Source organism: Epinephelus lanceolatus, chromosome 12 (genome assembly GCF_041903045.1).
Source record: "Epinephelus lanceolatus isolate andai-2023 chromosome 12, ASM4190304v1, whole genome shotgun sequence".
Taxonomy (NCBI): domain Eukaryota; kingdom Metazoa; phylum Chordata; class Actinopteri; order Perciformes; family Serranidae; genus Epinephelus; species Epinephelus lanceolatus.
In genome coordinates this window covers 11,780,486-11,807,066 of record NC_135745.1, presented here as the reverse complement: position 1 = coordinate 11,807,066, position 26,581 = coordinate 11,780,486, and the positions used below count along the sequence as shown (strand labels likewise).

The 26,581-nt window shown below is 39.8% G+C and overlaps 1 protein-coding gene across 3 annotated transcripts in view; it reads right to left on the bottom strand.

Annotated features, from left to right (window-relative positions):
- The window catches only part of larp4b (La ribonucleoprotein 4B), a 54,313-nt gene that overhangs the window by 18,084 nt on the left and 9,648 nt on the right, over positions 1-26,581 (bottom strand). For 2 of the 3 annotated variants that reach the window (XM_033651027.2, XM_033651028.2), the window contains exons 3-5: positions 9,306-9,459; positions 3,024-3,197; positions 969-1,047 (exon numbers count right to left, since the gene is read on the bottom strand). In XM_033651027.2, the coding sequence (XP_033506918.2) occupies positions 969-1,047; positions 3,024-3,197; positions 9,306-9,459 (407 nt within the window). The remainder of the gene's footprint in view (positions 1-968; positions 1,048-3,023; positions 3,198-9,305; positions 9,460-26,581) is intronic. The other variant, XM_033651030.2, reaches the window with a different exon arrangement.

Below are 26,581 nucleotides of genomic sequence, written 5' to 3'. Positions count from 1 at the left end.
ATTCACATTTAAGACCTCTTGAAATCTACAAAAACCCATGAATTCCATAAACATTAAACTGCTGGATATTCCAAAATGCAAACACACAGTTAACACTATATTAGGTATCTGTGTGGATGGTAATGTTCACATATGAGCTCTGGGTGCACACACTTCACATAGCTGTAAATGCAGACATCTACACAGGTGGGAAGATTTAAAGACTGAACCCTCATGGAAATGCTGACATAGTTTTAGCTTTTCGTCCTATGTGAAGCTGATGAATGTAATCAATGTGTTGACAGCGTATATATATATATATATATATATATATATATATATATATATATATATATATTTTAAACACACTGAGATGATCTGTTGTGCTGGTGATGAAGAAACGGATCATCAGTATTTCATGAGGCAGAATAACCAGAGAGGAGACTACAATGAGTCATCCACAAGAGCCTTTCTTCTCTGGTCTTGGTGTTCTTTAATGATCACTTAAAAGCGGCCATTTTTCTTGCTGTGGCTCATTTTAAGTGCTTTTTTCCATTAACAAGTGTGAAACAGCTGCTGAGCAATGAGAGAAGGGGATGGGGTCTGAGATTTTAGTTAGTTGCTGTTATACATTAAAGGAATTCCTCAACAATTTGAGGTTTAGCATATTTCTTTCTTCCTTTTTGTGTTGCATTATAGGGAGAATGCTTCCATACTTCCAGAGTTTCTTAAAAAAATGGGATATTGACCATCTGAAGAAAACTACTACCAATTATACACAATGACTGATGACAACATAGCTTCAGACAGTTTAGTCTATAATTTAGAGGACCTGAATGACTGACTTCTTTATTCAGTGTCTTCATTTTCAAGGGAAAAAGACTATTTGCTGAAACCTCACTGGAAGCAAACCTACTCATAGTCATGTCGAAAACAGGCCCAGGCTCATTGTGATGTAATGTAGCGTGAAGTTATGGAGGAGAACTCACCGGGAAAGACAGAACTCCAAGGTCTTCTTCAGGTGCTCCCTCAAACCCTCCTGGGGACTCTCTTGCTGGGGATCACTACCTGTTCACACACAAGAGGAAATGTTTCGGTAAATTAAAAAGCACCTCAACTAATCCTTGACCCTGAGAGCAAAACATTATTCAGATCAGTAAAATGTAAAGCCTGCTTAATGCTTTCTGCGTCCACAAGGGTCCAAGCAGGCCACTATGCGGACATCAGCACGCAGCCTAAAATGTCTGATCGAGCGGACTGTGTGCATAGCACTCTGGCTGCACATGCTCCAGTTACAAAATATGATCTTTTGTTCCACACTCCAGTCCAGTTGGTGGTGTATGATTCTCTAACTGGTTGTCAAGAAGGAGGAGAAGGAGGAGAACATGGAGAAGAAGGACAAGAAGAAGAAGAAGAAGAAGCAGCAGAAGGAGAAGAAGCAGAAGACGAAGAACACGAAGACGAAGACAAAAACAAAGATGGACTGAAGTGGATCAGGAAATGTGCAAGCGTGCAGCCCCAGACTGACGCCAACCCACAACTGTAGTATGAATGGAATCACGTACACGTCTGCACGACCGGCACAAGTCTGCAGCTGTCTGTGGATGCTCAACACGGACAGTGCTGACGTGCAGTGATGCTAGGGTTGCAGCGGTATACTAGTTTCAAGGTGCACCGTGATATGAAAATTGACAGTCATCATGCCATGTACATTTGCTTAGCTACAATATTGGGGGGGGGGGGGATTAAATTGGATGGAGAATTTCACCTTTATTTTAATTATTTTCAAAAGGGAGATTTTTTAAACAAAGTTCCATTAAAAATGGTTTTAAGTTTTAATAATAGTAATTACATGTTTGTTCAACTGAAAATAACCTTTTCGTTATAATTATAATTCTGTAATACTGTGAAATCAAATATTTTCTCAGACAGTTATAGTACCGTGAAAATCTCGTACCGTTGCAACCCAGTGATGAGTGATGCAGAACATTACATTAAAAAGTCCACAAAAATTAAATTTATACACATAACATGTAGCAAGCTTGTTAGTATTTCTCAAAATTGCTTAAAAATCAATAAAGAATGTGGATACAATTTTGGAAATCATTCCTAAGGCTTTAAGTTTTCATAAAAACATTGATAGTTCGATTATATTATTGCTTGTTCGTAAAATAAACAAATTTTGGCGTCTGTCATTCCAAAGCACAACTTTCTGAACTGTACCGGTGGCTCATATACGTCACATACCTCCTTTATTTAATAATCTTTATTTATTTATTTGCCTGCCTCCAAAGGGCAATCAGAGCTCAAGTTAATCTGCAACTGTTCACTTAGTGGGGTGAAATCTCTGGAAACAATGGGAGAGGCCTGAGATGTGCACTTTTACATTGTTTTGTAATATTTCTCTAAACACTAGCCCACTAGCTTTGTGTTGTTGTTGACATTCCTTTCAGGTAGAGGGCATTTAGAGATAAATGTCTTGTCGCGGATAGTGTCTGGCACTGGTCAATTAAACTTTAATGCGACTATAAATAAAACATAAAACAAATAGCTCTTAAGCAGTCACTGTATGCCTCCAGTCAATATATTCTGCTACTTGAAGCTGAACACAGCTCTTAATAACATGATGCAATTTTATTCCAATCACTAAGAAAATAAAGAGACAATACTGCTAGCATCACTCAGTTAGAGATTTATCACTCTGTAACTGTGATTATTCATTTAATCTGTCAACGTAAACAATACAATCCGTCTCAGCTAAGAGCACTTTGACAACTAAGAATCAATCAGCTGCATTAAAAAAAAAAATCCCACTGTATATCTATATATCTTTTAAAGCCTAAAAATTCCCATGAACAGAAGTTTTTAATTTGATTCTGTTTTACTCCAGCAACCACATATATCCACAAAAAACCCTTCTTTATGTCATCTATTCAATCGGTTTTAAACATGTGTCATCAAGGGGTACACCCCTCCAGGTGCAGATCACATATTAGGTTGTCCCTGACCTGCTCTGACAAACAACTAATCACTAACCAGCCCACCTGTGCGCCCTGGTTGCCCAGGCTCGGGGTATTCTGTGTACGTTGGCTCGGAGCACTCCAGGGTGACGGAGGCCACGGGGGCTGGCTCTGCCAGCATTACTGGCACCGGTGGAGGCTCATCTGGGTCAGTTAGTAGGGGCTCCTTGAAAGCCTTGTCTTCACTGGCTTCAAAGCCTGTGACAACCAACAAAGGGAGGTATAATTATTATTAAAGATGTGAGAATAGGAAATCTCAAAGGGCAGTTAAACTAAAAGTAGTGCTTTTTGAAGGATTAAGTGCCTAATATCTGAGCACGTCTCCAAATTAGCAAAGATATACCTGTGCAATGGAAAAAAGGCTACTGATACCTGCTGAAGTTATGTATGGCAGCTGGCCTGGCATCTATGTTCAACTTTTTTTCCTGGTTCAGTTAAGTGCCCGCTAAGATGGACAGTACAATCAGTTTGCTTCCTTTCTCTCTTATCATTTTTAGATCACTATAAATAAGCTGGTATTCCAATAATGTGAGCATCTCAAATAATATATGGGGGTCTGGGCAGCACAAACAAATAAAGCTTGGATAAAACATTGAGGACAAGGACACCTTAACTATGACATAAATTATAAATTCATGTCATATGCTGCTCTGAGTGAAAAACCACAAAATAAAAAAATAAATTAAAAAAGGGAATACCTTTTCAATATCTCATATTTTCCAATTTTACTCTACCGTGTTTTTCCTTTCACTATTAAGCATCTCTCTATGAAACATGGGAAAATCCACCAAAAAAGGAGGAATTATATCATCTGAGCTGCTTGAGGGCTTTAACAGTGAAACATATTGGGAAGGAAGTGCTGAGTTTCACTGAGAGTACCTTAACAGCAGTTCAAAAAATGGCAAAGTGAAAGTGGCTGGGTATGATTTGAGAATGGAAAAATGGTTTTCTTGGAGAGGGGAAACTCAGAGCAACACAATGGTGAGTATGACATGATCAGGTTGTTGTACTGACTGAATTAATGCTGCAGAACAAATGTTTTACTAAATAAAATCAAGAAAACATGAAGGAAGTGTTTAGTTTGCTGGAAACAGCATCAACAGCAAATTAAAACAGGAAAGAGATCAGAAAGTAAGGAGACATCTCAAAGGGACATTGTAAAACATACTTAAAATACATACATACAGACATAAAGATCTGTATCTGATATGAAATCTTTTCAAATCAAGGCCTTGTTGCTTGTGCAATTAAGGTAAATGAAAGGGAACTTTTACAGACTGATAATCTTTATCATTCTTGTTAAAGCATCGACTTCGATAGCCAAACAGTGCATACAATAATTTCTGTAACTTGTGACAATGCCATACAAAATATTTTATATTATGCTGGCAGGACAAGGGAAAAAACCTTTGCCAATATAAAATAAACCCAGACATCACAGCACAGCCCACACTGTATGATTGGCAGGTGACCTCTGAGAAGTGCAGCATGCTTCTTGACAAACGGTGGTTTTTGCAGGTAGTGAACCTGCCATTACCTGATTCATAACAGTCTTTCAGACATCCACCTAGACCTCCAGTTATCCTTTTAAATTTACCAAAATCATAACATATAGTCTAAAAACTACAGACATTTTCACAAATTCTAGACGGTATATATTGTTTGCAACAGAGGATGTCTTTCAAAAAAACATCACAAACACTAAATAGAGAGTTAATACCCAAAATGCTGAGGTTTACTTGAGCATCTAAATCTAAAGCCTGTTTACCAGACACAGATAAAGACAAATCCTTAGAGAAGGAGGCATTTAAAGGAGACACTGGGAAGTCCACCTTAATACACTAGATTTTCAAGGAGATGTGTATTGAGAATACTGAAAAAAGGACAAAGATCAGTCAACTCTGCATCGGTCAAATCACCATCCCTAAAATTGTTCTTACCAACATAAAACAATGGTGAAACTTAATCATGTTTAGTGAGTACTCATATTGGGATACAATTAAATGAACATCTTCCAAAATGCTGTGACTTTGTTCAAAGAGCCTTCAAATTTTAGACTGGGAAACAAACAAGTTACTTTCTACTAAAAAAGGGCCATCTGAAAAAATTGAAAACAAGTATGAATGTTGAAGGAAACATTTATGAGAGTACCAATGGTAGTCCTGTGCTGTGTACCAGTTCATTTGGTATACTAGTTTTAATTCATTTTATGTTTGAGATTACTAGTTTTTCATATACTGCAATACTGGTTTAAGGCTGAAACACATGCTGCAACTCCTCAATAGGCAGGAAAGAGCGCTACTGTCAGCGCACACTGTGTAGCGTGGGAGAGGGAACACCTATTGACTGCATACTCTTCTTACTAGCAGTTATAACTATATAACACAGCAATTAATAACTCAAACTAACTCTTACATTTACAAAAATACACAGCTGAACTGCACGCTGGGTACTGGTACAACTGACTGGCTGGCTGGCTAGCCAGGCAGCATGAGGCTTAGAGTCCATTAGCAGCTGGAAGATGCTGCGTTGCTTCAGTACATTTAAAAGAACAGAAAAGAGAGGTGGAGGATGGAGAAACAGAGACTGGAGATGCACGTGACGAACTTGTGCCCTGGTGCCCTAAAGCTGTCTGCTGTTTGGGAGTTTTTTGTTTGTTTTACAAAATCTGACGTTTGTTGAGCCATTGTTGCTTTGGTCATTGTTGCTACTGATAACTCTAGCAACTTAGTCCATCACCTCAGCGAAAAACATTTTCGAATACCAAGAGTGTATGTGATCACTATTGTCAAATTTGAGGCAATCAACCTGTGGTGCCAGTACGACAGTGAAACCAAAGGGTCAGAGGGGCATTTGCTTGAGGTGCAGAAAGGCAAGCTGTGGAGCAACATTACCAATAACAATCCACCGATGCAAGGACCGGGTCCAGCTACAGACAGTCTAGAAAGACCAGTGCAGGGCAATGACATCAATGCTGAATTTGAGGCATGTCTTAACGAAGCAAAAATATTTCATAATATACTGTCAATTAATATTACGATTGTTTCTTACTTGTGTGTTTGTGTAATGTGTCTTTGAATACTTAAATACTTTGAGTATATACGTTTATAATGTCTCACAGTATTCTGCTGCCAAGAGTACATCAAATATAACATTTTAGGCATGTACGTACTGAAAGGTTTGACTTGTGTGTCACAACACAATCTGGTGGTCATACCAACAAGCACTGATTAGTTGTGAATTTATGATGCAGACAACCAAATATTGAAATGTAAATCCATAACCCCTTCACAGTGCTGAGCAAAACACACAAATAAAACTCTACTTGCAGGTGCTATTTCCTGAGGATATAGCTAGAGTGTCACTGAGTGGCTGAGGTGGGGGAACTAGCCACTGTTGGTGCTGAGGAAAAGAAGTTTCCTTCCCTGATGGCAAATTCATAGTGAGTTTGTAGTGGTGAAACAGGCCACTACATGAGTGGCCAGACTATATTAAGTCTCTAGTCTTCTGCAGTGAATTTTCCATAAATGTCCTCGCAGACGTAGGACACGAAATAGACCGGCACGTCAATCAGAGTCAGACTAATCAATAATTTCTGTTTCGCCACCATATCCACGTTGCCTCTGCGTTGGCTATACTTGGCTGTGCACATTAAAGTGAGTGATTACGGTCATTTGTGTAGAGGGAACGGTGACTGTGGTTGGAATATTCATAGCTCATACTAAATTGAGTATGAATGATTCAAGAGGCGTCTCCGCATGACGAGAAAAGTGACAAGAATGGACAGAGGCAGGCTGCAAAGTAAAATAAGGGTTTGTGAAAAGAGCACAACTGTTACTTCAACAAGCTAACAATACTTAGGCTTCATTCAAACACGTCAGCTCCTTTCAATGCCTCGACGCCACCTCACTGTTCAACCTCAAATGACTCCTCAATTTTGTTAAGTGTTTCAAAATTAAAGCAAATTAACTAGTATTCAAGTCAAACTGACTGATAATTTAATTCCTTGTAGTGCTTCAACCACACATCATTATGATACAACTCCTATGAATTAACTTTATAAAAGACCTATATAATACACCGTTTAATACGTTTAACTGCAATTTTTCATATTTGATGTAGGGTATCTGGTAGGGTATCCTCCACTCAGTTGACTCCGTATGTGTATGAGCTGAGCTCCGCCCATTGTGAAACTTATTTACCTAAGTTAAGAGCGCTCATTTCATTTTAGCTCGGTTTGAGTGTCTCTTACATTTTGCTGTCATCTATGGTGCATGGTGTTCCACCAGCGACGCTAACCACTGGACAGCTAACAACAACCGCGCCATGCCACTGCAAGTTCAACAAAAGCCCCATGAACTAGGGTTGGGCGATATGTTAAAAATTCCCAACCGGCCATGTGATATTGGGCTTTATAAATAAAATTGATTGAATGATTGATATTCGGCAGTTGTGTGTGTGTGGCGGAGAAAAAAAAAAGAGGGGGGATGTTTCATTCATGTGATGTCGGGAAAAATCGAAAAATGACTTTCAGAATGGGATAATTCACATGAACGCCACCTCATGCCAGAAAAACAACTCGGCTTGTATGTTTTAAATGTATTGTTTAATGTGGACCCCAGGAAGACTAGCTCTGCTTTAGGGCACAGCTAATGGGGATCCTTATAAATAAATAAATAAATAAATAACCTAAACAACTCGGCAACTCGGATCTTCCGACACCACATGAATGCAGCAAAAAATGCAGCGTGCTTTGCGAGCGCAGGGGGCGGTTTCTCAGGCTACTGCAATGGAGGAACAACAACAAGAGCTCGTTGCGAAAAAGAATACAAAATCCCCTATTTGGGATTATTTTGGATTTAAACCGCACGCAACCAGCAAGCCTAAAGACACAAGTCAGGTAATCTGCCGTCTATGCAAACGGGTGGTGCCAGCAAAAGATTCTAACACCACCAATTTGCACGAGCATTTGCGAATACACCATCCTGAAGAGCATGCCAAGTTACCACCGAGAGAGGCGGCTCCCTCAACTGCCACTGGAAAAGCCACACTTTACTCGCCGAAAATCTTAGCTGCTTTTGCCAAATCCACTAAATATCCGAAGGGCAGTCCGAGATGGACACAGTGCACGTTGGCTGTGTCTAGATATCTGACCAAAGATATGATGGATGTGCACACTTTGAATTGTGCTCTACATAGTAGGCTACTTCTGAACTATATGTACCGAGTTGAATATTGTGGAGACAGACCATTAATTTAGCAAAATAAAATGACAAAAATCGCCCAAAAAAATCGCCAAAAATAAAACCAACCGTGATGGACTCAGCCGATTGGCGATTGGCGATATATTGGTCCAATCGCCCAAGCCTACCATGAACAAAAAACAAAGAGTAATTTATTAATGCAGGTTGAAGATATACAAATTTGAATTGCTATACATGGTTTATATGCTGCGGTTTAATACTTTAACCCCTTTCACTGCTTACACTCTAACAGACAATTTAACTACCTTCACTGTTAAAGTCCAACAGACAACTGACACTGACCGCTTTCAGTAATCCAACTACAACTGACATTTCAGTTCCTTTCAGTGTTTCACCTCCCACTGACACAGCAACTGCTTCAAATTCTTACACTTCAACTCCTCTAAGTTCTTCATCATTTTACTCATCTACAAATGCTGGCATTTTTAAAGAAATGTATGCTGTTTCCAGTGTTAGGCTGCAATATTTTAAATGTTAAGACTTTTTTGTTCTTAACCTTCAGACCATTTTCTTTCAGTTTACTTGTTGTACGAAACGAAACTGCCACCAACTAAAACCTTGTTAATTCTTTCTTGCTGCAATGTTTGAACAAGTTCATTTTACCAGCTGCTCTGACTGATATTAATTTGTAAGTTATAAGTTCAGCCACCACTGTACTTGATGAAGAAATGGATGTCACATATTTAAAAGTTTGACAGTCTAATGAAGCACCCATTATTTAAAAGTAGCAGGAAACTTATTTTTTTTAATTGCCCAATGCAAGTATATTCCAACACTCCCTTTCTGATGAGTATTTTGCAGTCCAACCTATCTGCTGCTTTTTAATTGTCATGTGCATCCAATTTAAATCTATGTTTCAGATGACTTTTGTTGACTTACTACTCTGATGTGCAGATGCAGTGCATTTATATCTAGTTTAATTTGCTACAATTGCCAAAAAAACAGAAACACAAAATAAACAAACAAACAAACAAACAAAAACTCCACAAATGCTTTGTACAAAAGTGGTCAACATATTTTGCATCCCAAATCATTAGCTGACCTTCTGGGCCGGGGTCGGCCGAACTATCGCAGCCTTCCTTCCATGGCTGCAGGGCAGCAGTTGTGGTGTCAGCACTTCCGCTGGGGTCCAGGCTAAACATGTGGTTGGCCCATGCTTTCGCATTGGGGTTGAGGTCTGAAACCTTGGCGGATTCCTGTGAAGAGGACAAGGAGTTTGGTCAGAGTTATGAATGTAAGCAGAAGCATGCCTGCACGATAGCTGAAAATGAATGACAAATATTTACCAACTCACTGTGCTTGAATTTTAATTAAATTCTGACTCATGATAGGAAATACATGTTGTGTATAAATGGGCAGTAAACTAAAATGTAGTAATTTGTTGCCTACTAGTAATTATGTAAAAATATTATACAACATATTAAGTTTTATTACACTGAGTGGAAAGCTTAACCTGACAGTAAAAATGTGGACAAGGAAAATAGCAAAGTGCTACACTGACATCAAGCAATAAAGCAAAGAGCACAGGTACAAAAACAACAGATTCTGGTTCAAATCAAAATTTTAACTGATGAAGGAATACAGTTTTTGCTTTTTTGTTATGTCAAGATTGTTAAAACTTAGTTATAGGACATCACAAGATACACTGTATTCTATGAACCTTTTACATTTGCCTTCTAACAATGTAGTTACTTTCATTTCAGAAATTTTGGTTTCATCAGAATTTTATAGTTGACTAAATTTGTACTTATTTCATCATGCAAGCTGAAAAAACTTAAAAAGTAAAATGCTTAACACATATATACACACACAAAACACTGTCTACAAGCCTGTTAGCTCATTTGACAATATCGCCTGTTAGAAGTAAGTGACTTAAGTGTTGGCAGATGAGCCAGGAAACCAGACAGTGGCTTATTATAATTTAAGAGCAAAGGACATCTTACAAAACCGCACTTACATGACAATTTTGTGACAGACAGTGTCATTAAGAAAACCATATTCCAAAATCTTCAAAGATAAAACTTTAAGTTTAAATAGCCCACCCAAGTAATTTCCTCTCTGCTAAGCTCACTGTCAAATACAAGTAATAAATACATTTGAATGACTTTGAGACTTTCACTGAATCTTTGCATGAGTAAGTACGATACAGAAATGGCCACAGTTCTAATGAATTTTCTCACTTGAGCAACAGAACTCCTTTAATTTCATTTGCCAACAAGACTCCTCAGACCGACAACATCTGACAAGAATTGCTTTAACCAGCAGAGACACTGGTACAAGCTGACAGGGACCAGGCCCATAAAGTCCTGCTGGACATACTCACAGGATCAAAGCAGCAGTTCAACATACAAGTCTCACAGGCTAACAGACTGTAACCCAGAGCTGTGGTCAGAGCCAGAGTTTCATTGAAGTCCTGAGGCATAGCGGGCCAGGCGCTTCCTGACGGTGGTGATATAAGGCTCCACTGCATCCAATCCATGATTAACACACACAAACAGAGTCTAAATATCTCCACAAGCAGCCAGAGGGACACTCCCGACCAACATGGTATGCCTTAAGCCACAACCTGGGCTCCTTCAAGTGAAGCAGCCACCACCGCACCTCTCTAAGTCATCCCTGTCAAATCACAGGCACTTCAACGCTCCGTCTGGCCCCTCCGATCCGAGCTGCTGGGTTGATTCAACAAATCTGATGACAGCACTGAGGCTCTGTTGCCCTGGTGGGCTAGGCTGACGTTGCAGAAGCTGACTGGCTGTCTTGCTCCTGTTGAGCAGCCGTCTCTGCTTTTGTTTTGTCGCTGTTGCACTGAGTCATTCTCCAGCAAAATACTGGAGCTGTGGAGGGAGTGTTGAGTTGCACACCTGAGCTCAAACGAAGCCTGCTCCAGTGATCCACGTGCTAAATCAGCCCAGAGGCATTGCTCAAATTAAATCAGCCCTCTTGAGCCTTGGTTTTAATAGATTATTCTGCTAACGAGCTGAGTTGCTGAGGCAAAAGAAAGGCTGGGAAAACCTGGTTCTTATTTAAGAAGCAGCAAGTTGAGTTAAATATAGAATTAGTCTCAGAAACTAGGGAGGCTAGATTAAAGGAAACACAGTTAAGGAGATAACATTGACTTGATACAAGATGAGCAGCAAAAGACAGCGTTCCTGGGTCGTATTTCACAAACGCTGCACTACGAGATCATTCGGGATGTGTCTGGCCAGACAGGCACACACCCCCACCTCTGCTAATAATCCAGCCCTGCACTAATGAAAAACTCCCACTCCTGTCCAAGCTGGCTGCCATAGAAACTGTTGCTGACATCACCGGATGTGTACGTTCTGGGCACCGCTTGACCTTTCAAAATTTTTAAAATGTTCCCTTCCTTCACACAAGAGGAAAAGGTTATCTGCTAGCCTGATTGAGGGCGTATTTTGGGAGGAGACGAGAAGATGTGATTCATCATGAACTGCAGACAGAGACGAGTTATTGTCGGTGTCATCGGAGGGCAGCCAGTGTAGTGCTGGGTTTATTGCTCTGCCTGTGTGATGGAGGCGAGCTCGCAGCAGCAGCAGACAGAAAGACAGAGACAGCAGACATGCAAGAGTCCTTCAGGGCAGAAAACAAAAACAGCTGAATTTGGTCGTATCTGTCTGTCTGCAGACCTGAGGCTCATCTTCCCTTTCTGACAGCTACAGAGCTAGAGGGGACAGCGGGCCAGATGAGTGCTGAGCAATCAGGAAGCTAACGCATCACAACTAATGTAAAAATGCTTCGTCCTGAGTACCATTTCCTGCTAATACCACAGCATCAACACACGTGGTTTAAAGTGATTAAGTAATAGCAATTCAGTTTCTCTCAATATAAAACTGCATACAAACCAAGTCTCTCCTGTAGGTGAGGTTTCCAGACACAACACAAAAACACAAACTCCACTGGCAGGCAAAATTATCAATCTACATCATTTGTAGATAACGCAAAACAGGCAATTTCCCCTTGATGGAGAAATAATGGACCAATCAGAGCTTTGTAGAGAGGATTAAAAATAGGGACATCATCTTTCTCCAAAGCTTGCAAGCCATTCATCAAATGAACAAAATGTTGGGAAACTGAGCATAAAATTGGTGATAGCCATGTGTGAGACTGATGCAGCTCAGCTGTACAGGCTGCTGTAAACCGACTTACAGAAGTGACAACTCTCATAGGGATCAGCGTAATGCATAGAAAACAAGATTTGAACAAAACCTAGTATACAAGACTGGACCATGTATGAAACACTAGAGGGCATTTAATTTGAAAAGAGGGCTTTTAATTTGAAACAGAAAGTTGTAGGATTCACTCAGCCACAATCTTTCACTCTGACAGTGCTGGCCTTGCTGTTGTGGTCCAGCCAAAAAAAATTAATGTAAATACATGTTAAAATGAAGAACAATACTGAGACATACTCACACAGCAGAAGGGACCTGCTTTCTCTGGAGCTGTACACACTGATTGAGAACCTTTTTACTCAATTTAACACAACCCTCCCCTCTTCAGCTCCAATCAGTGATGCAAGTCTCCACGTGACAAGTGGAGGCTGCACAGCCGTCAGCCACTATCCTAGCGTGCGATAGATTCAAAGTCAGTGAATAGCAGTCATAAACAAAACGGCTGTATACGCCCCATGAGGACGTGATGAAGAACTTTAACAGCAGTCGATAAACCGTGGGGTTATAAACTAACTAAGTCCAAGACACCAAGTTTGACTTCTAACTCTACAAATCTTTCACACCATCTGCGCAGTAAATGGTTAAAACTTATGCGTCATGTGAGGTTGTACCTACAGTTGTTTATGTTGTGCAATAATCAGCCATGTAAAGTTGTTAAATATCAGTCTGACATTAGCAGCTGCATGTCAAGATGTTATTTATGTTCCCTCTTGTTTTCTCAGCATTTTATTTCTGCCCTCATATTTTTCATTACTTCTGCATTCATACACAAACAAAGCATTTTTATACTTGCAAATTCTTTAACTAAATTGCCACTTGGTTGTTACGGTAAAGATCCCAAAGGAAATGAGGATATGAACTGAAGTCCTCCCTTCTTTCTAGCTTTTGCCTGTAACCGATTAGATTTAACATGCAGAGCTATAAATAGGTCAAGTTCAATTTCTGCTCCGTTTCTAATACATATGTGCAAAGCATATGGTGTATCGCTCTGTCTCTCTGTGTGTGCATGCATGTGTGTGAATAAGGAATGAGGTGGAAAACACATGGGTTTGGTAGCACCACATGGCATGTGTTACTGTGGCACCAGTTTGATGTGGGGATAAACTAGATTTTGATCGAGTCATTTTGACTGTAATTGACTGTATTATTTTCCAATGTTACTGTTATGTAATTTCTTATTTTACCATTTCTATTTTAAGATCTACTAGGTGCTCTTTGTTAAATGAAATGTTTTAATATTACCCAGTTAAATACTCCATAATCAATTATATGATCTTAATAATGTTCTACAGTGCATGAAGAAATAGTGGTGCAGCATGAGCAGTGGGCTCTTCTATCTTAATTCTGACGAAATTACTGACAAATTGTATGTGGTTGACATTACAATTTTACTTCCTGTGGTCTCAACACTTTTTGTTATACAGTTTCCACACAATGCACATTTGGGAAGTCTTCTTAGATATACTGATAACCGCACAGCAGCAAAGTGACAAATTTATAAGCAAATGAAATGTACATTTGTAAAGATAACCTGGAATGAACTACATCAACTGCGGACTTCTTATGCATTTTACAACTTTTTAAAAACTGAAGGAAGTATTGGAGGGAAAGACTTTCTATGTCTCAGACTTTGCTCCTGAGCCTTAACATCCTGAACTGTGTATTCAACCCTGGAAGCAGTGTTTTGGTTCTCTGACCGCTTTTCCCACCACTAATCCCGGCTTGTAATGAGACCTACAGCCTGAAGCATTAGCCCACTGGACTCAATCAGGGGCAAGTTTGCTCCCTCCTTTTCGCTGCCAATCTTCTTTCCAATCTTGAGCATGTGTAAATGACAGTGGAAAAAAGACAGCGGGCTCTTTCCATTTCCTAATTTTGGAGCTCTCAGGAAAAATAACTTTTTCTTTGCCTGAAGGCCATCCGCTTACTTCTTACCCATTTCCTCAGCTCCACATTCTTTCCTATTTGAAGAGGTTGATTGAAACCCATCAGGGAAACAGGAAGACACATCCCTGTGCTAGCTTTATGACAGACTCAATTCAATTCCCCTTTGTTTCCTCAGTCCTGTAGCAGCAGCCCTAAATTACCATGGCTAGAGAGAGTGTCAAGACCAAGAAAGATTTTCCTCTAAAAAACAAAAAGAAGCACCATCTCTGATCTGATGAAGAATGATTTAAAGCGCTGGAGCCTGAAACATAACTGCAACCCAACAGGGCGTGATCTGGAACTTGAACACTTTCCACCTCAAGCCACAGTGCTGGTGCCAAATCCTGCAAGTGTACAACTAATTTTCAGATTTTTAATCTAGTTTACACAACTACTACAACTCACCACCCACCTTCAGTCTAGCCAACCATGTCTTTTCTTAGGAAAGAACCAAAAATCTAAATGGCAGTTGGTTAAGTGGCTGGTAGAGGAGGCAAGTTTACTCGTCGCAGCCAGAATTTGCAGTATTTGGCCCGAGGTTGGTGTAATATCCCACCCTGGTGACCGCATTTAGCCCCGGTGGCGTGTCACATGCTGAAGTGTCACATGTGCTACCATCAATCAAACCAGCAGGGATGGGTCGCACCATGGCAGAATGATAGGCCATACAGTCTGAGTGAATGATTTGAGGAGTCTGTGGGGACACAAGGAGGTGAGTGAGTATAAACAACCCAGTTATAGCCATCTTAGCATGAACAGGGCTTCCTCCTTGCAGCATAATTTGAATCCTACAGTGTTTTGGCTTCATTTTTACTTCCTGAATGTCCAGGCTTTTGGCACAGTCACTACATTTTTTAGCTAGACATTCCCCATTTCCCTCCCAGGATAGGTGTGGGGAACTCAAGAATGACATTTTTGGTATGTCAGTGCTACTATACATGTTCTAGGGCTCTTTAAAAAAAATAAATAAATAATAAAAAGATGTGTTCTGTCCAGATGTTTTTAATGAATAGCAAATATCTGTATGTAAATACATGGCTGAGTGTCAGTTTTCCAGGGATACAGGAACCATGCTGGTGGGACATTCTATGCCTGTACTGACAGAAAAATGTACCAGTCAACTCTAATGGAAAGAAAATCCATTTTACATGGATTCTGTGATTAATAAGGGTCTGTTGGAAACCGCACACTAACATACTATTCATGCCATGTGTGACGTAAAATTAAGCATGTAGTGCGTTGTGACTGGATAGTATGTGGATTTATGTATGTGAGAAATGCCTGGGTGTATACAAGATAAGCAAGAATTATTGGGTATGCTAAGTGAGCATATATATATATATACATATATATATATATATATATATATATATATATATATATATACACACACACACACACACATATACATATATATATATATATATATATATATATATATATACATATATATATATATATATATATATATATATATATATACATATATACATATATACATATATATATATATATATATATATATATACATATATATATATATATATACATATATATATATATATATATATATATATATATATACACACATATACATATATACATATATATATATATATATATATATATATATATATATATATACACATATACATATATATATATATATATATATATATATATATATATATATATATATATATATATATACACAGTACAGGCCAAAAGTTTGGACACACCTTCTCATTCAATGCGTTTTCTTTATTTTCATGACTATTTACATTGTAGATTCTCACTGAAGGCATCAAAACTATGAATGAACACATGTGGAGTTATGTACTTAACAAAAAAAGGTGAAATAACTGAAAACATGTTTTGTATTCTAGTTTCTTCAAAATAGCCACCCTTTGCTCTGATTACTGCTTTGCACACTCTTGGCATTCTCTCGATGAGCTTCAAGAGGTAGTCACCTGAAATGGTTTTCCAACAGTCTTGAAGGAGTTCCCAGAGGTGTTTAGCACTTGTTGGCCCCTTTGCCTTCACTCTGCGGTCCAGCTCACCCCAAACCATCTCGATTGGGTTCAGGTCCGGTGACTGTGGAGGCCAGGTCATCTGCCGCAGCACTCCATCACTCTCCTTCTTGGTCAAATAGCCCTTACACAGCCTGGAGGTGTGTTTGGGGTCATTGTCCTGTTGAAAAATAAATGATCGTCCAACTAAACGCAAACCGGATGGGATGGCATGTCGCTGCAGGATGCTGTGGTAGCCATGCTGGTTCAGTGTGCCTTCAATTTTGAATAAATCCCCAACAGTGTCACCAGCAAAACACCCCCACACCATCACACCTCCTCCTCCATCCTTCACAGTGGGAACCAGGCATGTGGAATCCATCCGTTCACCTTTTCTGCGTCTCACAAAGACACGGCGGTTAGAACCAAAGATCTCAAATTTGGACTCATCAGACCAAAGCACAGATTTCCACTGGTCTAATGTCCATTCCTTGTGTTTCTTGGCCCAAACAAATCTCTTCTGCTTGTTGCCTCTCCTTAGCAGTGGTTTCCTAGCAGCTATTTGACCATGAAGGCCTGATTCGCACAGTCTCCTCTTAACAGTTGTTCTAGAGATGGGTCTGCTGCTAGAACTCTGTGTGGCATTCATCTGGTCTCTGATCTGAGCTGCTGTTAACTTGCCATTTCTGAGGCTGGTGACTCGGATGAACTTATCCTCAGAAGCAGAGGTGACTCTTGGTCTTCCTTTCCTGGGTCGGTCCTCATGTGTGCCAGTTTCGTTGTAGCGCTTGATGGTTTTTGCGACTCCACTTGGGGACACATTTAAAGTTTTTGCAATTTTCCGGACTGACTGACCTTCATTTCTTAAAGTAATGATGGCCACTCGTTTTTCTTTAGTTAGCTGATTGGTTCTTGCCATAATATGAATTTTAACAGTTGTCCAATAGGGCTGTCGGCTGTGTATTAACCTGACTTCTGCACAACACAACTGATGGTCCCAACCCCATTGATAAAGCAAGAAATTCCACTAATTAACCCTGATAAGGCACACCTGTGAAGTGGAAACCATTTCAGGTGACTACCTCTTGAAGCTCATCGAGAGAATGCCAAGAATGTGCAAAGCAGTAATCAGAGCAAAGGGTGGCTATTTTGAAGAAACTAGAATATAAAACATGTTTTCAGTTATTTCACCTTTTTTTGTTAAGTACATAACTCCACACGTGTTCATTCATAGTTTTGATGCCTTCAGTGAGAATCTACAATGTAAATAGTCATGAAAATAAAGAAAACGCATTGAATGAGAAGGTGTGTCCAAACTTTTGGCCTGTACTGTGTATATATATATATATACATATATACATATATACATATATATATATATATATATATATATATATATATATATATATATATATATATACATATCCATATATATATATATATATATATATATATATATATATATATATATATATATATATATATATATATATTTATTAATTAGGGATGCACAGAATATTCGGTAACCGAATATATACAGCCGAATATTGCAAAAAATCACACATTCGGTATTCGGTGGAGTAAGTTAAAAGCAAGGCCGAATAAAAGTGGCGTGTTTTGATAACGCAATCAAACAGCGTGCCATGAACGGCGGAGTAAAATGTCGGCAGTCCGCCCGTCACGGCACTCGCATTTGCGACTAAAAATAGTTTTGAGCGAGCAAAATAGGCTTAAATCATTCAGCACGCTGTGCGAGCAGCCTACAGATTTCAACCAGCAGCAGAAACGAAAGGCGAATCCCACCGATTGTGGGTTGAACGGGAGTCATAGACACAGACAGTAATGTAGCCTATTCCTGTCAAATACGCCGGCCATCGGCTTACCGGCGACGGAGAATTCAGCTCCAATAATATCCTCTTCTTGGCGTCATGACTGCCCAAAAGTACCCGGACAGCCGAGCCAGCCGAACACAGGTATGTGATGTGTCAGAGGAGAACGAGCCATTCACGGCCCACAAACCTCACCGCACTTTAGGGACTGTTCTTTACTTATGAAAGGACTTATCAGGGGAGGAGGGTGGCTGGTTGATTTTTATTTTATTTATTTATTTTATTTCAATCCCCCCCTATGTTAATCACTGATTGATGCTGTTTTTGAAGTATGAATAAGTGAATAAGTAATTTATTCCATTGAAATATCATTAATGTATTATAGAAAAGTGATTTATCTTTTTATAAATGATAAAAGGCACATCTGCCTCATTTTCGCTGTGGTATCCTGATACTACTCAGAACCATGATATTTTCACTGGTATCGTACAGTGGGATCCAATTTTGGTACCCTGACAACACTAATCTGGAGGGGGTTCATCTGCAAAAACTGATGAAAAACTAAACAACAATATTCGGTATTTGGTACTCGGTATTCGGCCAAGCGTTTAATATTATTCGGCTTCGGCCACAAATTTTAATTTCGGTGCATCCCTAATATATATACAGTACAGGCCAAAAGTTTGGACACACCTTCTCATTCAATGCGTTTTCTTTATTTTCATGACTATTTACATTGTAGATTCTCACTGAAGGCATCAAAACTATGAATGAACACATGTGGAGTTATGTACTTAACAAAAAAAGGTGAAATAACTGAAAACATGTTTTATATTCTAGTTTCTTCAAAATAGCCACCCTTTGCTCTGATTACTGCTTTGCACACTCTTGGCATTCTCTCCATGAGCTTCAAGAGGTAGTCACCTGAAATGGTTTTCCAACAGTCTTGAAGGAGTTCCCAGAGGTGTTTAGCACTTGTTGGCCCCTTTGCCTTCACTCTGCGGTCCAGCGCACCCCAAACCATCTCGATTGGGTTCAGGTCCGGTGACTGTGGAGGCCAGGTCATCTGCCGCAGCACTCCATCACTCTCCTTCTTGGTCAAATAGCCCTTACACAGCCTGGAGGTGTGTTTGGGGTCATTGTCCTGTTGAAAAATAAATGATCGTCCAACTAAACGCAAACCGGATGGGATGGCATGTCGCTGCAGGATGCTGTGGTAGCCATGCTGGTTCAGTGTGCCTTCAATTTTGAATAAATCCCCAACAGTGTCACCAGCAAAACACCCCCACACCATCACACCTCCTCCTCCATGCTTCACAGTGGGAACCAGGCATGCGGAATCCATCCGTTCACCTTTTCTGCGTCTCACAAAGACACGGCAGTTGGAACCAAAGATCTCAAATTTGGACTCATCAGACCAAAGCACAGATTTCCACTGGTCTAATGTCCATTCCTTGTGTTTCTTGGCCCAAACAAATCTCTTCTGCTTGTTGCCTCTCCTTAGCAGTGGTTTCCTAGCAGCTATTTGACCATGAAGGCCTGATTGGCACAGTCTCCTCTTAACAGTTGTTCTAGAGATGGGTCTGCTGCTAGAACTCTGTGTGGCATTCATCTGGTCTCTGATCTGAGCTGCTGTTAACTTGCCATTTCTGAGGCTGGTGACTCGGATGAACTTATCCTCAGAAGCAGAGGTGACTCTTGGTCTTCCTTTCCTGGGTCGGTCCTCATGTGTGCCAGTTTCGTTGTAGCGCTTGATGGTTTTTGCGACTCCACTTGGGGACACATTTAAAGTTTTTGCAATTTTCCAGACTGACTGACCTTCATTTCTTAAAGTAATGATGGCCACTCGTTTTTCTTTAGTTAGCTGATTGGTTCTTGCCATAATATGAATTTTAACAGTTGTCCAATAGGGCTGTCGGCTGTGTATTAACCTGACTTCTGCACAACACAACTGATGGTCCCAACCCCATTGATAAAGCAAGAAATTCCACTAATTAACCCTGATAAGGCACACCTGTGAAGTGGAAACCATTTCAGGTGACTACCTCTTGAAGCTCATGGAGAGAATGCCAAGAGTGTGCAAAGCAGTAATCAGAGCAAAGGGTGGCTATTTTGAAGAAACTAGAATATAAAACATGTTTTCAGTTATTTCACCTTTTTTGTTAAGTACATAACTCCACATGTGTTCATTCATAGTTTTGATGCCTTCAGTGAGAATCTACAATGTAAATAGTCATGAAAATAAAGAAAACGCATTGAATGAGAAGGTGTGTCCAAACTTTTGGCCTGTACTGTATATATATATATATATATATATATATATATATATATATATATATATATATATATTTTTTTTTTTTTTTTTTTTTTTATTTATTTATTTATTTTTTTTCTCCCCAGGATGATGGTGTGATATGGTAATTTACAAATTTCCAGTTCAGATACAACAGTGCAAAAAGAAAGATTTTTTGGGGGGAGATAACTCACTTGCCACTCAACAATTTGGCTGATAACATTAACATTTGAATGTGTCAAATAAAGACAGGCAAATCTTGGTTCCTGTTTACCACCATATACTCTCTCTTTAAGATAATCAAAGCAAATGATGGCAATTGAACAGGCCTGTTTCTCCAAACACCCAACTCCACTACATCTGTTCTACATGGTTGCTTCGTTTCAATTTACCAGCAAGTCTTTTGTGCAGGTGGCTGACAGCAGATGTGAGGCAACAAAAAGAAAAACAAAAAGAGCAGTTATGTCATCAAGAGAAAAATTGTCCAACTACTGACAGATGCAATGCACGTAATAAGTTCTCCGGACATTTCTGACATTCTGAAAATAATGGCAAAAAATAAAAATAAACTTGTGAAAATGTTTATGAAAGGCTTAACACTGTGTGTCTTTGACCCAATTGTCAAGGTTTAGTCAGCCAGCACCTAGGTATACAATAACAGGCCTGTTTCTTCTTAAACTGTCAAACCTCCTCAGCCAAAAGGAAAAACGCTCAGTCACGTCAGTCAACAACCAGGTTTTAATCTACGTTTGTAGATACCCAAGTCCACCTATCGCTTGACACGGTGTTCAACTCTACACACAAAACAGCAGGTTGGGTTTAAAGAGTGAGTTACACTGTGCTGTTGTATTTATTATTATAGTCAATTCTTAATAGGTACTTTCCTCCATTTACTTGCTAATGTTGCCTGCTAATGCCTGCTAATGTTAACCCATTTACATCATCTCAACCTCTCAGGAAAAGGTGTAGCAGAGACTACAACACAATATTGTTTAGTTTGTGTGATGGATGAATACAGGCAGAGCACTTAACTATCAGCACAGAGAAAACACAGATGCAACCTTTCTACAAAACAGCTTCCAAAATAGTAGTTACAACTCTGCTGGATGTTCCCCCGTATTACTATGATGAAAACTATTGACTTGGTTTTAAGTAATAGCAAATGTCTCATTGACACCCTTGGTGACCTTTTATAAAACCAGACACACCCATCAACAATAGAAAAGAACGATTAATGCTGAAGATGCTTTATGTGTTGCATAGTTTATTCTCAGTAAGTAATGACTGGAGGCCGCAGAATGAAACTGGAAGTTATTTAACTGTGGTTGATCTGGCAGAGACAATATGTGCACAAGACTTAACAAAAGAAAATTTCAGGCACTCTGCGCAAAACAAAATAAAGCGCTCATGGCAAGCTGTTCATACCTGGTTGAACAGTTTTTCTTCCTTGTAACAATCACAAACTGTCCATGGCTGCATATTATAACTCCCTCTGCCTACTATTATTTCAATAAAAGTAAAAGATATAATTCAGTAGAAAAGCTTAAAACATTACATTTTTAACAACAAATACTTTTCTATTTTCCTTAAAAAGAGCACTCGGCAGACTTAGCGTAGCATTCCATTCAACTGCATATCATTGACAGACTCATGGTGGACGGTTTATAGACGAATTCGGCAAGCGATTTGTGTATGCCGCCATCTTGCTGCAGCACCATTGCTGCGGTGACATGTGTCAGTCATCACTTCATTATGCTGTCATTGTGAACTGACTCTCTACAATGACAGCATCATCAATAGCTGGATTGATATGTTAGACAGTGGCCTCCGGTAACTGATGAAGGTATCTTAAATGAGTACCGATATTAATATAGAAATTAATCATTTGTTTGAGCGATAAGCAGGAAAGATTAGAGTAACAGGGAGATAATAGACTGTATCATTAAACACTGTGGAATATGTTAGCATACGTTACGTGTGCTGACGTTAGCAAGCTAGCAGCATGACATTTAATCATTATGGACAGACTACGTGACCATCACATCATACTGAAGGCGATCAATATTGATCGCCTTCAATATGATGTGATGGTCGTCTAAAAGGCGGTGTAAAATTTGCCCGACCCATCCGGAGCTCAGGTAATTTTGACCCTCAATGAGAGACCTGTAATTGCCGTTTTTCTGGTCATCGGAGGCCAGGCGATCAATAAAATATTCTTGAATACCTAAAACAAAACACATACACGTGTTGTTGTTGTTGTTTTTAGTCACGTAGCCTGTCCATAATGATTAAATGTCACGCTGCTAGCTTGCTAACGTCAGCACATGTAACGTATGCTAACATTACATTACACAGTGTTTAATGATACAGTCTATTATCTCCCTATTACTCTAATCTTTCCTGCTTATCGCTCAAACAAATGATTAATCTCTATATTAATATCGGTACTCACTTAAGATACCTTCATCAGTTACCGGAGGCCACAGTCTAACATCAATCCAGCTATTCATGATGCTGTCATTGTAGAGAGTCAGTTCACAATGACAGCATAATGAATTGATGACTGACACATGTCACCACAGCAACGGCGCTGCCGCAAGATGGCGGCATACACAAATCGCTTGCCGAATTCGTCTATAGGGCTGAAACAATTCCTCAAGTAACCTGAATAATTCGATTACTAAAAAGCCTTGAGACAAATTATTTGCCTCAATTACACAGTGCACTGAGTTTCTCGTAAATGTTTATTTCTATTAGACAACCCACTTACGTTACTTCCGCTGTAGAGCTATAGATTAATCGTCAATAATCTGTCTGATGTGTTGTAATGAAGATTGAAATACTACTGCCATGCTGGTTTGCAGGTAGGGCTACATGTGATGCATTAGAGGCACGGGCACTATTAATAGCCACAGCTGTGCGTAACGGTCGCACGTAATGACAGCTGTTCTGTCGGAGAACCACGTTCGGTGTGAGACAGTCTGTAAAACTGCACTTCTTCTCTGCCGTATTTTTAACTGACAGATCTAATGAGTGGTGGAGCGGGCACAGATATCGATATGCAAACTGACTGAAGGGTGTTTCTGCATCAATTTGTGTCTCACTGTGTGAGAGTAAACAAAGCTCGAGCATGTGCGCCCAGCTCCACAATGACTGAGATATAAGTGCATGTGAGGCTTTATGAATCCATAAGCTCCATAAGTTTAATATCCGGGCATAAAGGGACCTTCAGATAACTTTATCAAGCAGCCAGCGGGTCAGTGAGCGGCTAACAGTGGTCCTGAGCGGAGTCTCTGTAATTATGGCAGCGATGACACTGAGTGACAGACCTGCCATTATGTGACATTCTCCTCTTGATTTAATATTTCTCCAATATGTCTCATTAAACTCTTTCCACAGAAGTACAGGACAAACTGCATCCCGTACTGAATCAGTAAGGGACAGTACATTTTATTTTTCAATATGGGACAAGGGGCAACTCTGTCGTCTCATGCCTTGGTGTGGCGCTGGCGTCAGTCACATCACTTATGCTCAGTTTTACTATCCTTACTTTTATCCAGACCTCTGCAGGAAAGGAGTTTGCTGCATTTCAGAGTTTTCCCTGGGAAAAGAGTTTGTAACTTGTATGGACGCTACTGTGCTACTCGGTCAATGAATTAACTTCACTACTGAAAAGCTATTTGACTCAGAAAGTAGTGACGTCACCACCACGCTACTGAGAATGCTGTTAAATTCGTAAGGTTGCACCTTGTAGTGAGCTACTTCCCAACTAGGGGTGGGAATCTTTGGGCACCTCATGATTCGATAACGATTACGATTCAGGGGCTACGATTCGATTATAAAACAATTATTGATGCATCTTTAATTTATGTATATTGATGCACTTTTTCACAACACACATTTCTTTTTGTCTCACTGAATAAGCATTCAACACTTGCAATTTTTAAAAACAGTGCATTTGTAATAAGAAACAGTTGAATTCATTTCCATTATATTTTATTAAACATATAAATGGAAATGCGTGCAAACTGGAAAGTTACAACTTCGTTGTATGGAACCAAAGGTAACAACAGGTATCTTAAATCACAAGATAAAATGTGTAGTTAGAGTAACAAATGATTCGGTGGTGACAGACGTCCATGCATCACATGTAACTGCGATCCTACTAGGGCTGTCAACGAATATTCTAAATTCAAATTTGAAAAAAAATGGACCTTCTAATGTGAAAATTGATATTCGATTGTGGAGGAAAAAAAAAAACACCACCGCAGCTGTCCTCTTTGCAAGTGGGCGTTGGCATCAGATGCGCATTTCTCCACGCTGGTCGACAAGCGGTTCTGCTCCCAGCTGTTGTCTCCGTCACCCAGCTTGACACATTCACTCGCGGCTCGCGCAGAAAATAGACCAGACGCCGAAACAATCGCTGCAGGGCGCGAGCTGGTCACGGGCCGGCGCTTCGAGGCTATTCGCAGCGCTTCCGTGGGCAGTGTGGCCACGGGTCAGAGGGGGGGCGAGCGAGAGGTCCGCGGTCGTTTATAACGTAATGTTATAGATAATTGTTTTATGTGTTTTAATGTGTAGGTATGTAAATGTTTTCAAAGACGTTTATTTGGAAATAAAAATACCTACAAGTAGTTATGTTTCCTTGTATTAATACATATACAAGTATGTTTCCTTGTATTAGTTTGCCCTCTTGTGGACATAATGCGAAAAAAAAAAAAATTCGAATGGTTTGAACCTATGAGTTATTTTTAGAAGGAATATTCGAACGTCATTTTTGAGCAATTTTGACAGCCCTAGATCCTACCTGCCTGCCTTCAACAGTGAGGCCATGACTTCTGTTTTGGTTTGGTTGTAGAGTGTCGGTGAAATAGCGTCGGGATGGGATGGTGTATCTGGGCTCCAGTGTATGCAGCAGTCCTCGAAATCCCTGATTTTCCACGACGGAAGAAGGACGCAAATCCTTGGCAATAAATTCCGCGATGTCCTTCGTAATTCGCTTCGCCTTTTCCGATGAGGGTGGCAGCTTTCTAATTGCTTCCTCGATTGTTCTCTGGTCAGTAGCGCCACTAGTTGCCGCAGCAACAACAGCCTGCCGTCTCCCTGACTCCTCCGTCAGGTGGAATCGAGTTACATGGCTTCTCATGTTTGTTGTGTTGCCAAAGTATGTTATTTTAGCACGACACAGAGATGACACGTACCGCGCTTCTTAGTTCCGCATTATTTGGAACCTTCTGTATTACTCTAATTAACAGATTTAAATAATCGAAATTTGGACGTTTGTGAATCGATTCAGATTCGTCCACGTCCGAATCGCAATGCATCTAAGATTCGGAAATTTCCCCACCCCTATTCCCAACACTGATTATTCCTGACAGCATGAGAAATAGAGGCGTAGTATGAGTGCGTATGAAATACTCATTTCATGCTCATTTCTCTCATTACAGAGACTTTTCTTATTTTCTCTTTTATATATTGTCCTTCAATAAAGCTAAAGTAATCTAATAAAAAACACGCAGTATTTCTTATCCAATTACTTGATTAATTGCCAGAATAATCGACAGAATACTCGATTACTAAAAGAATCGATAGCTGCAGCCCTAATGGTTTAAAAAACACAATGGCAGCAGAACCAGAGCTAAAGTCATTTTTATTCCATGCATTCTTCTTTCTTGTCCAGACCTGGCGCCAGCATTACCCACAAGGAGACCACCAGTGCGGTCAGAGATTCAGATGCTAGTAGCCTCAAGCCTCTAGCTTCTACCAGAGATAGGAAGTGGGCAACAGAAATCCACACCTTACATTTTCATACTTGTAGTCTTCAGTCCCAACTGACGCTGACTCAAGTGACAAACAGGTGGAGTTCCCCTTTAAGACTTGTTAAATAAACAACAAAGCATCAAACCATACCAAGCCATTTAACATTACCATCCCTACCACAACAATGGAAATTATGTCATCAACGGAGGACAAGTAACCTGACTACTGGTGACTTTTACCAAACCTCCCCTGAAATCAATAAATAACTGGAGACTCTCTCTAGGACGGACTGCTAGGACCTGCTGGGTGAC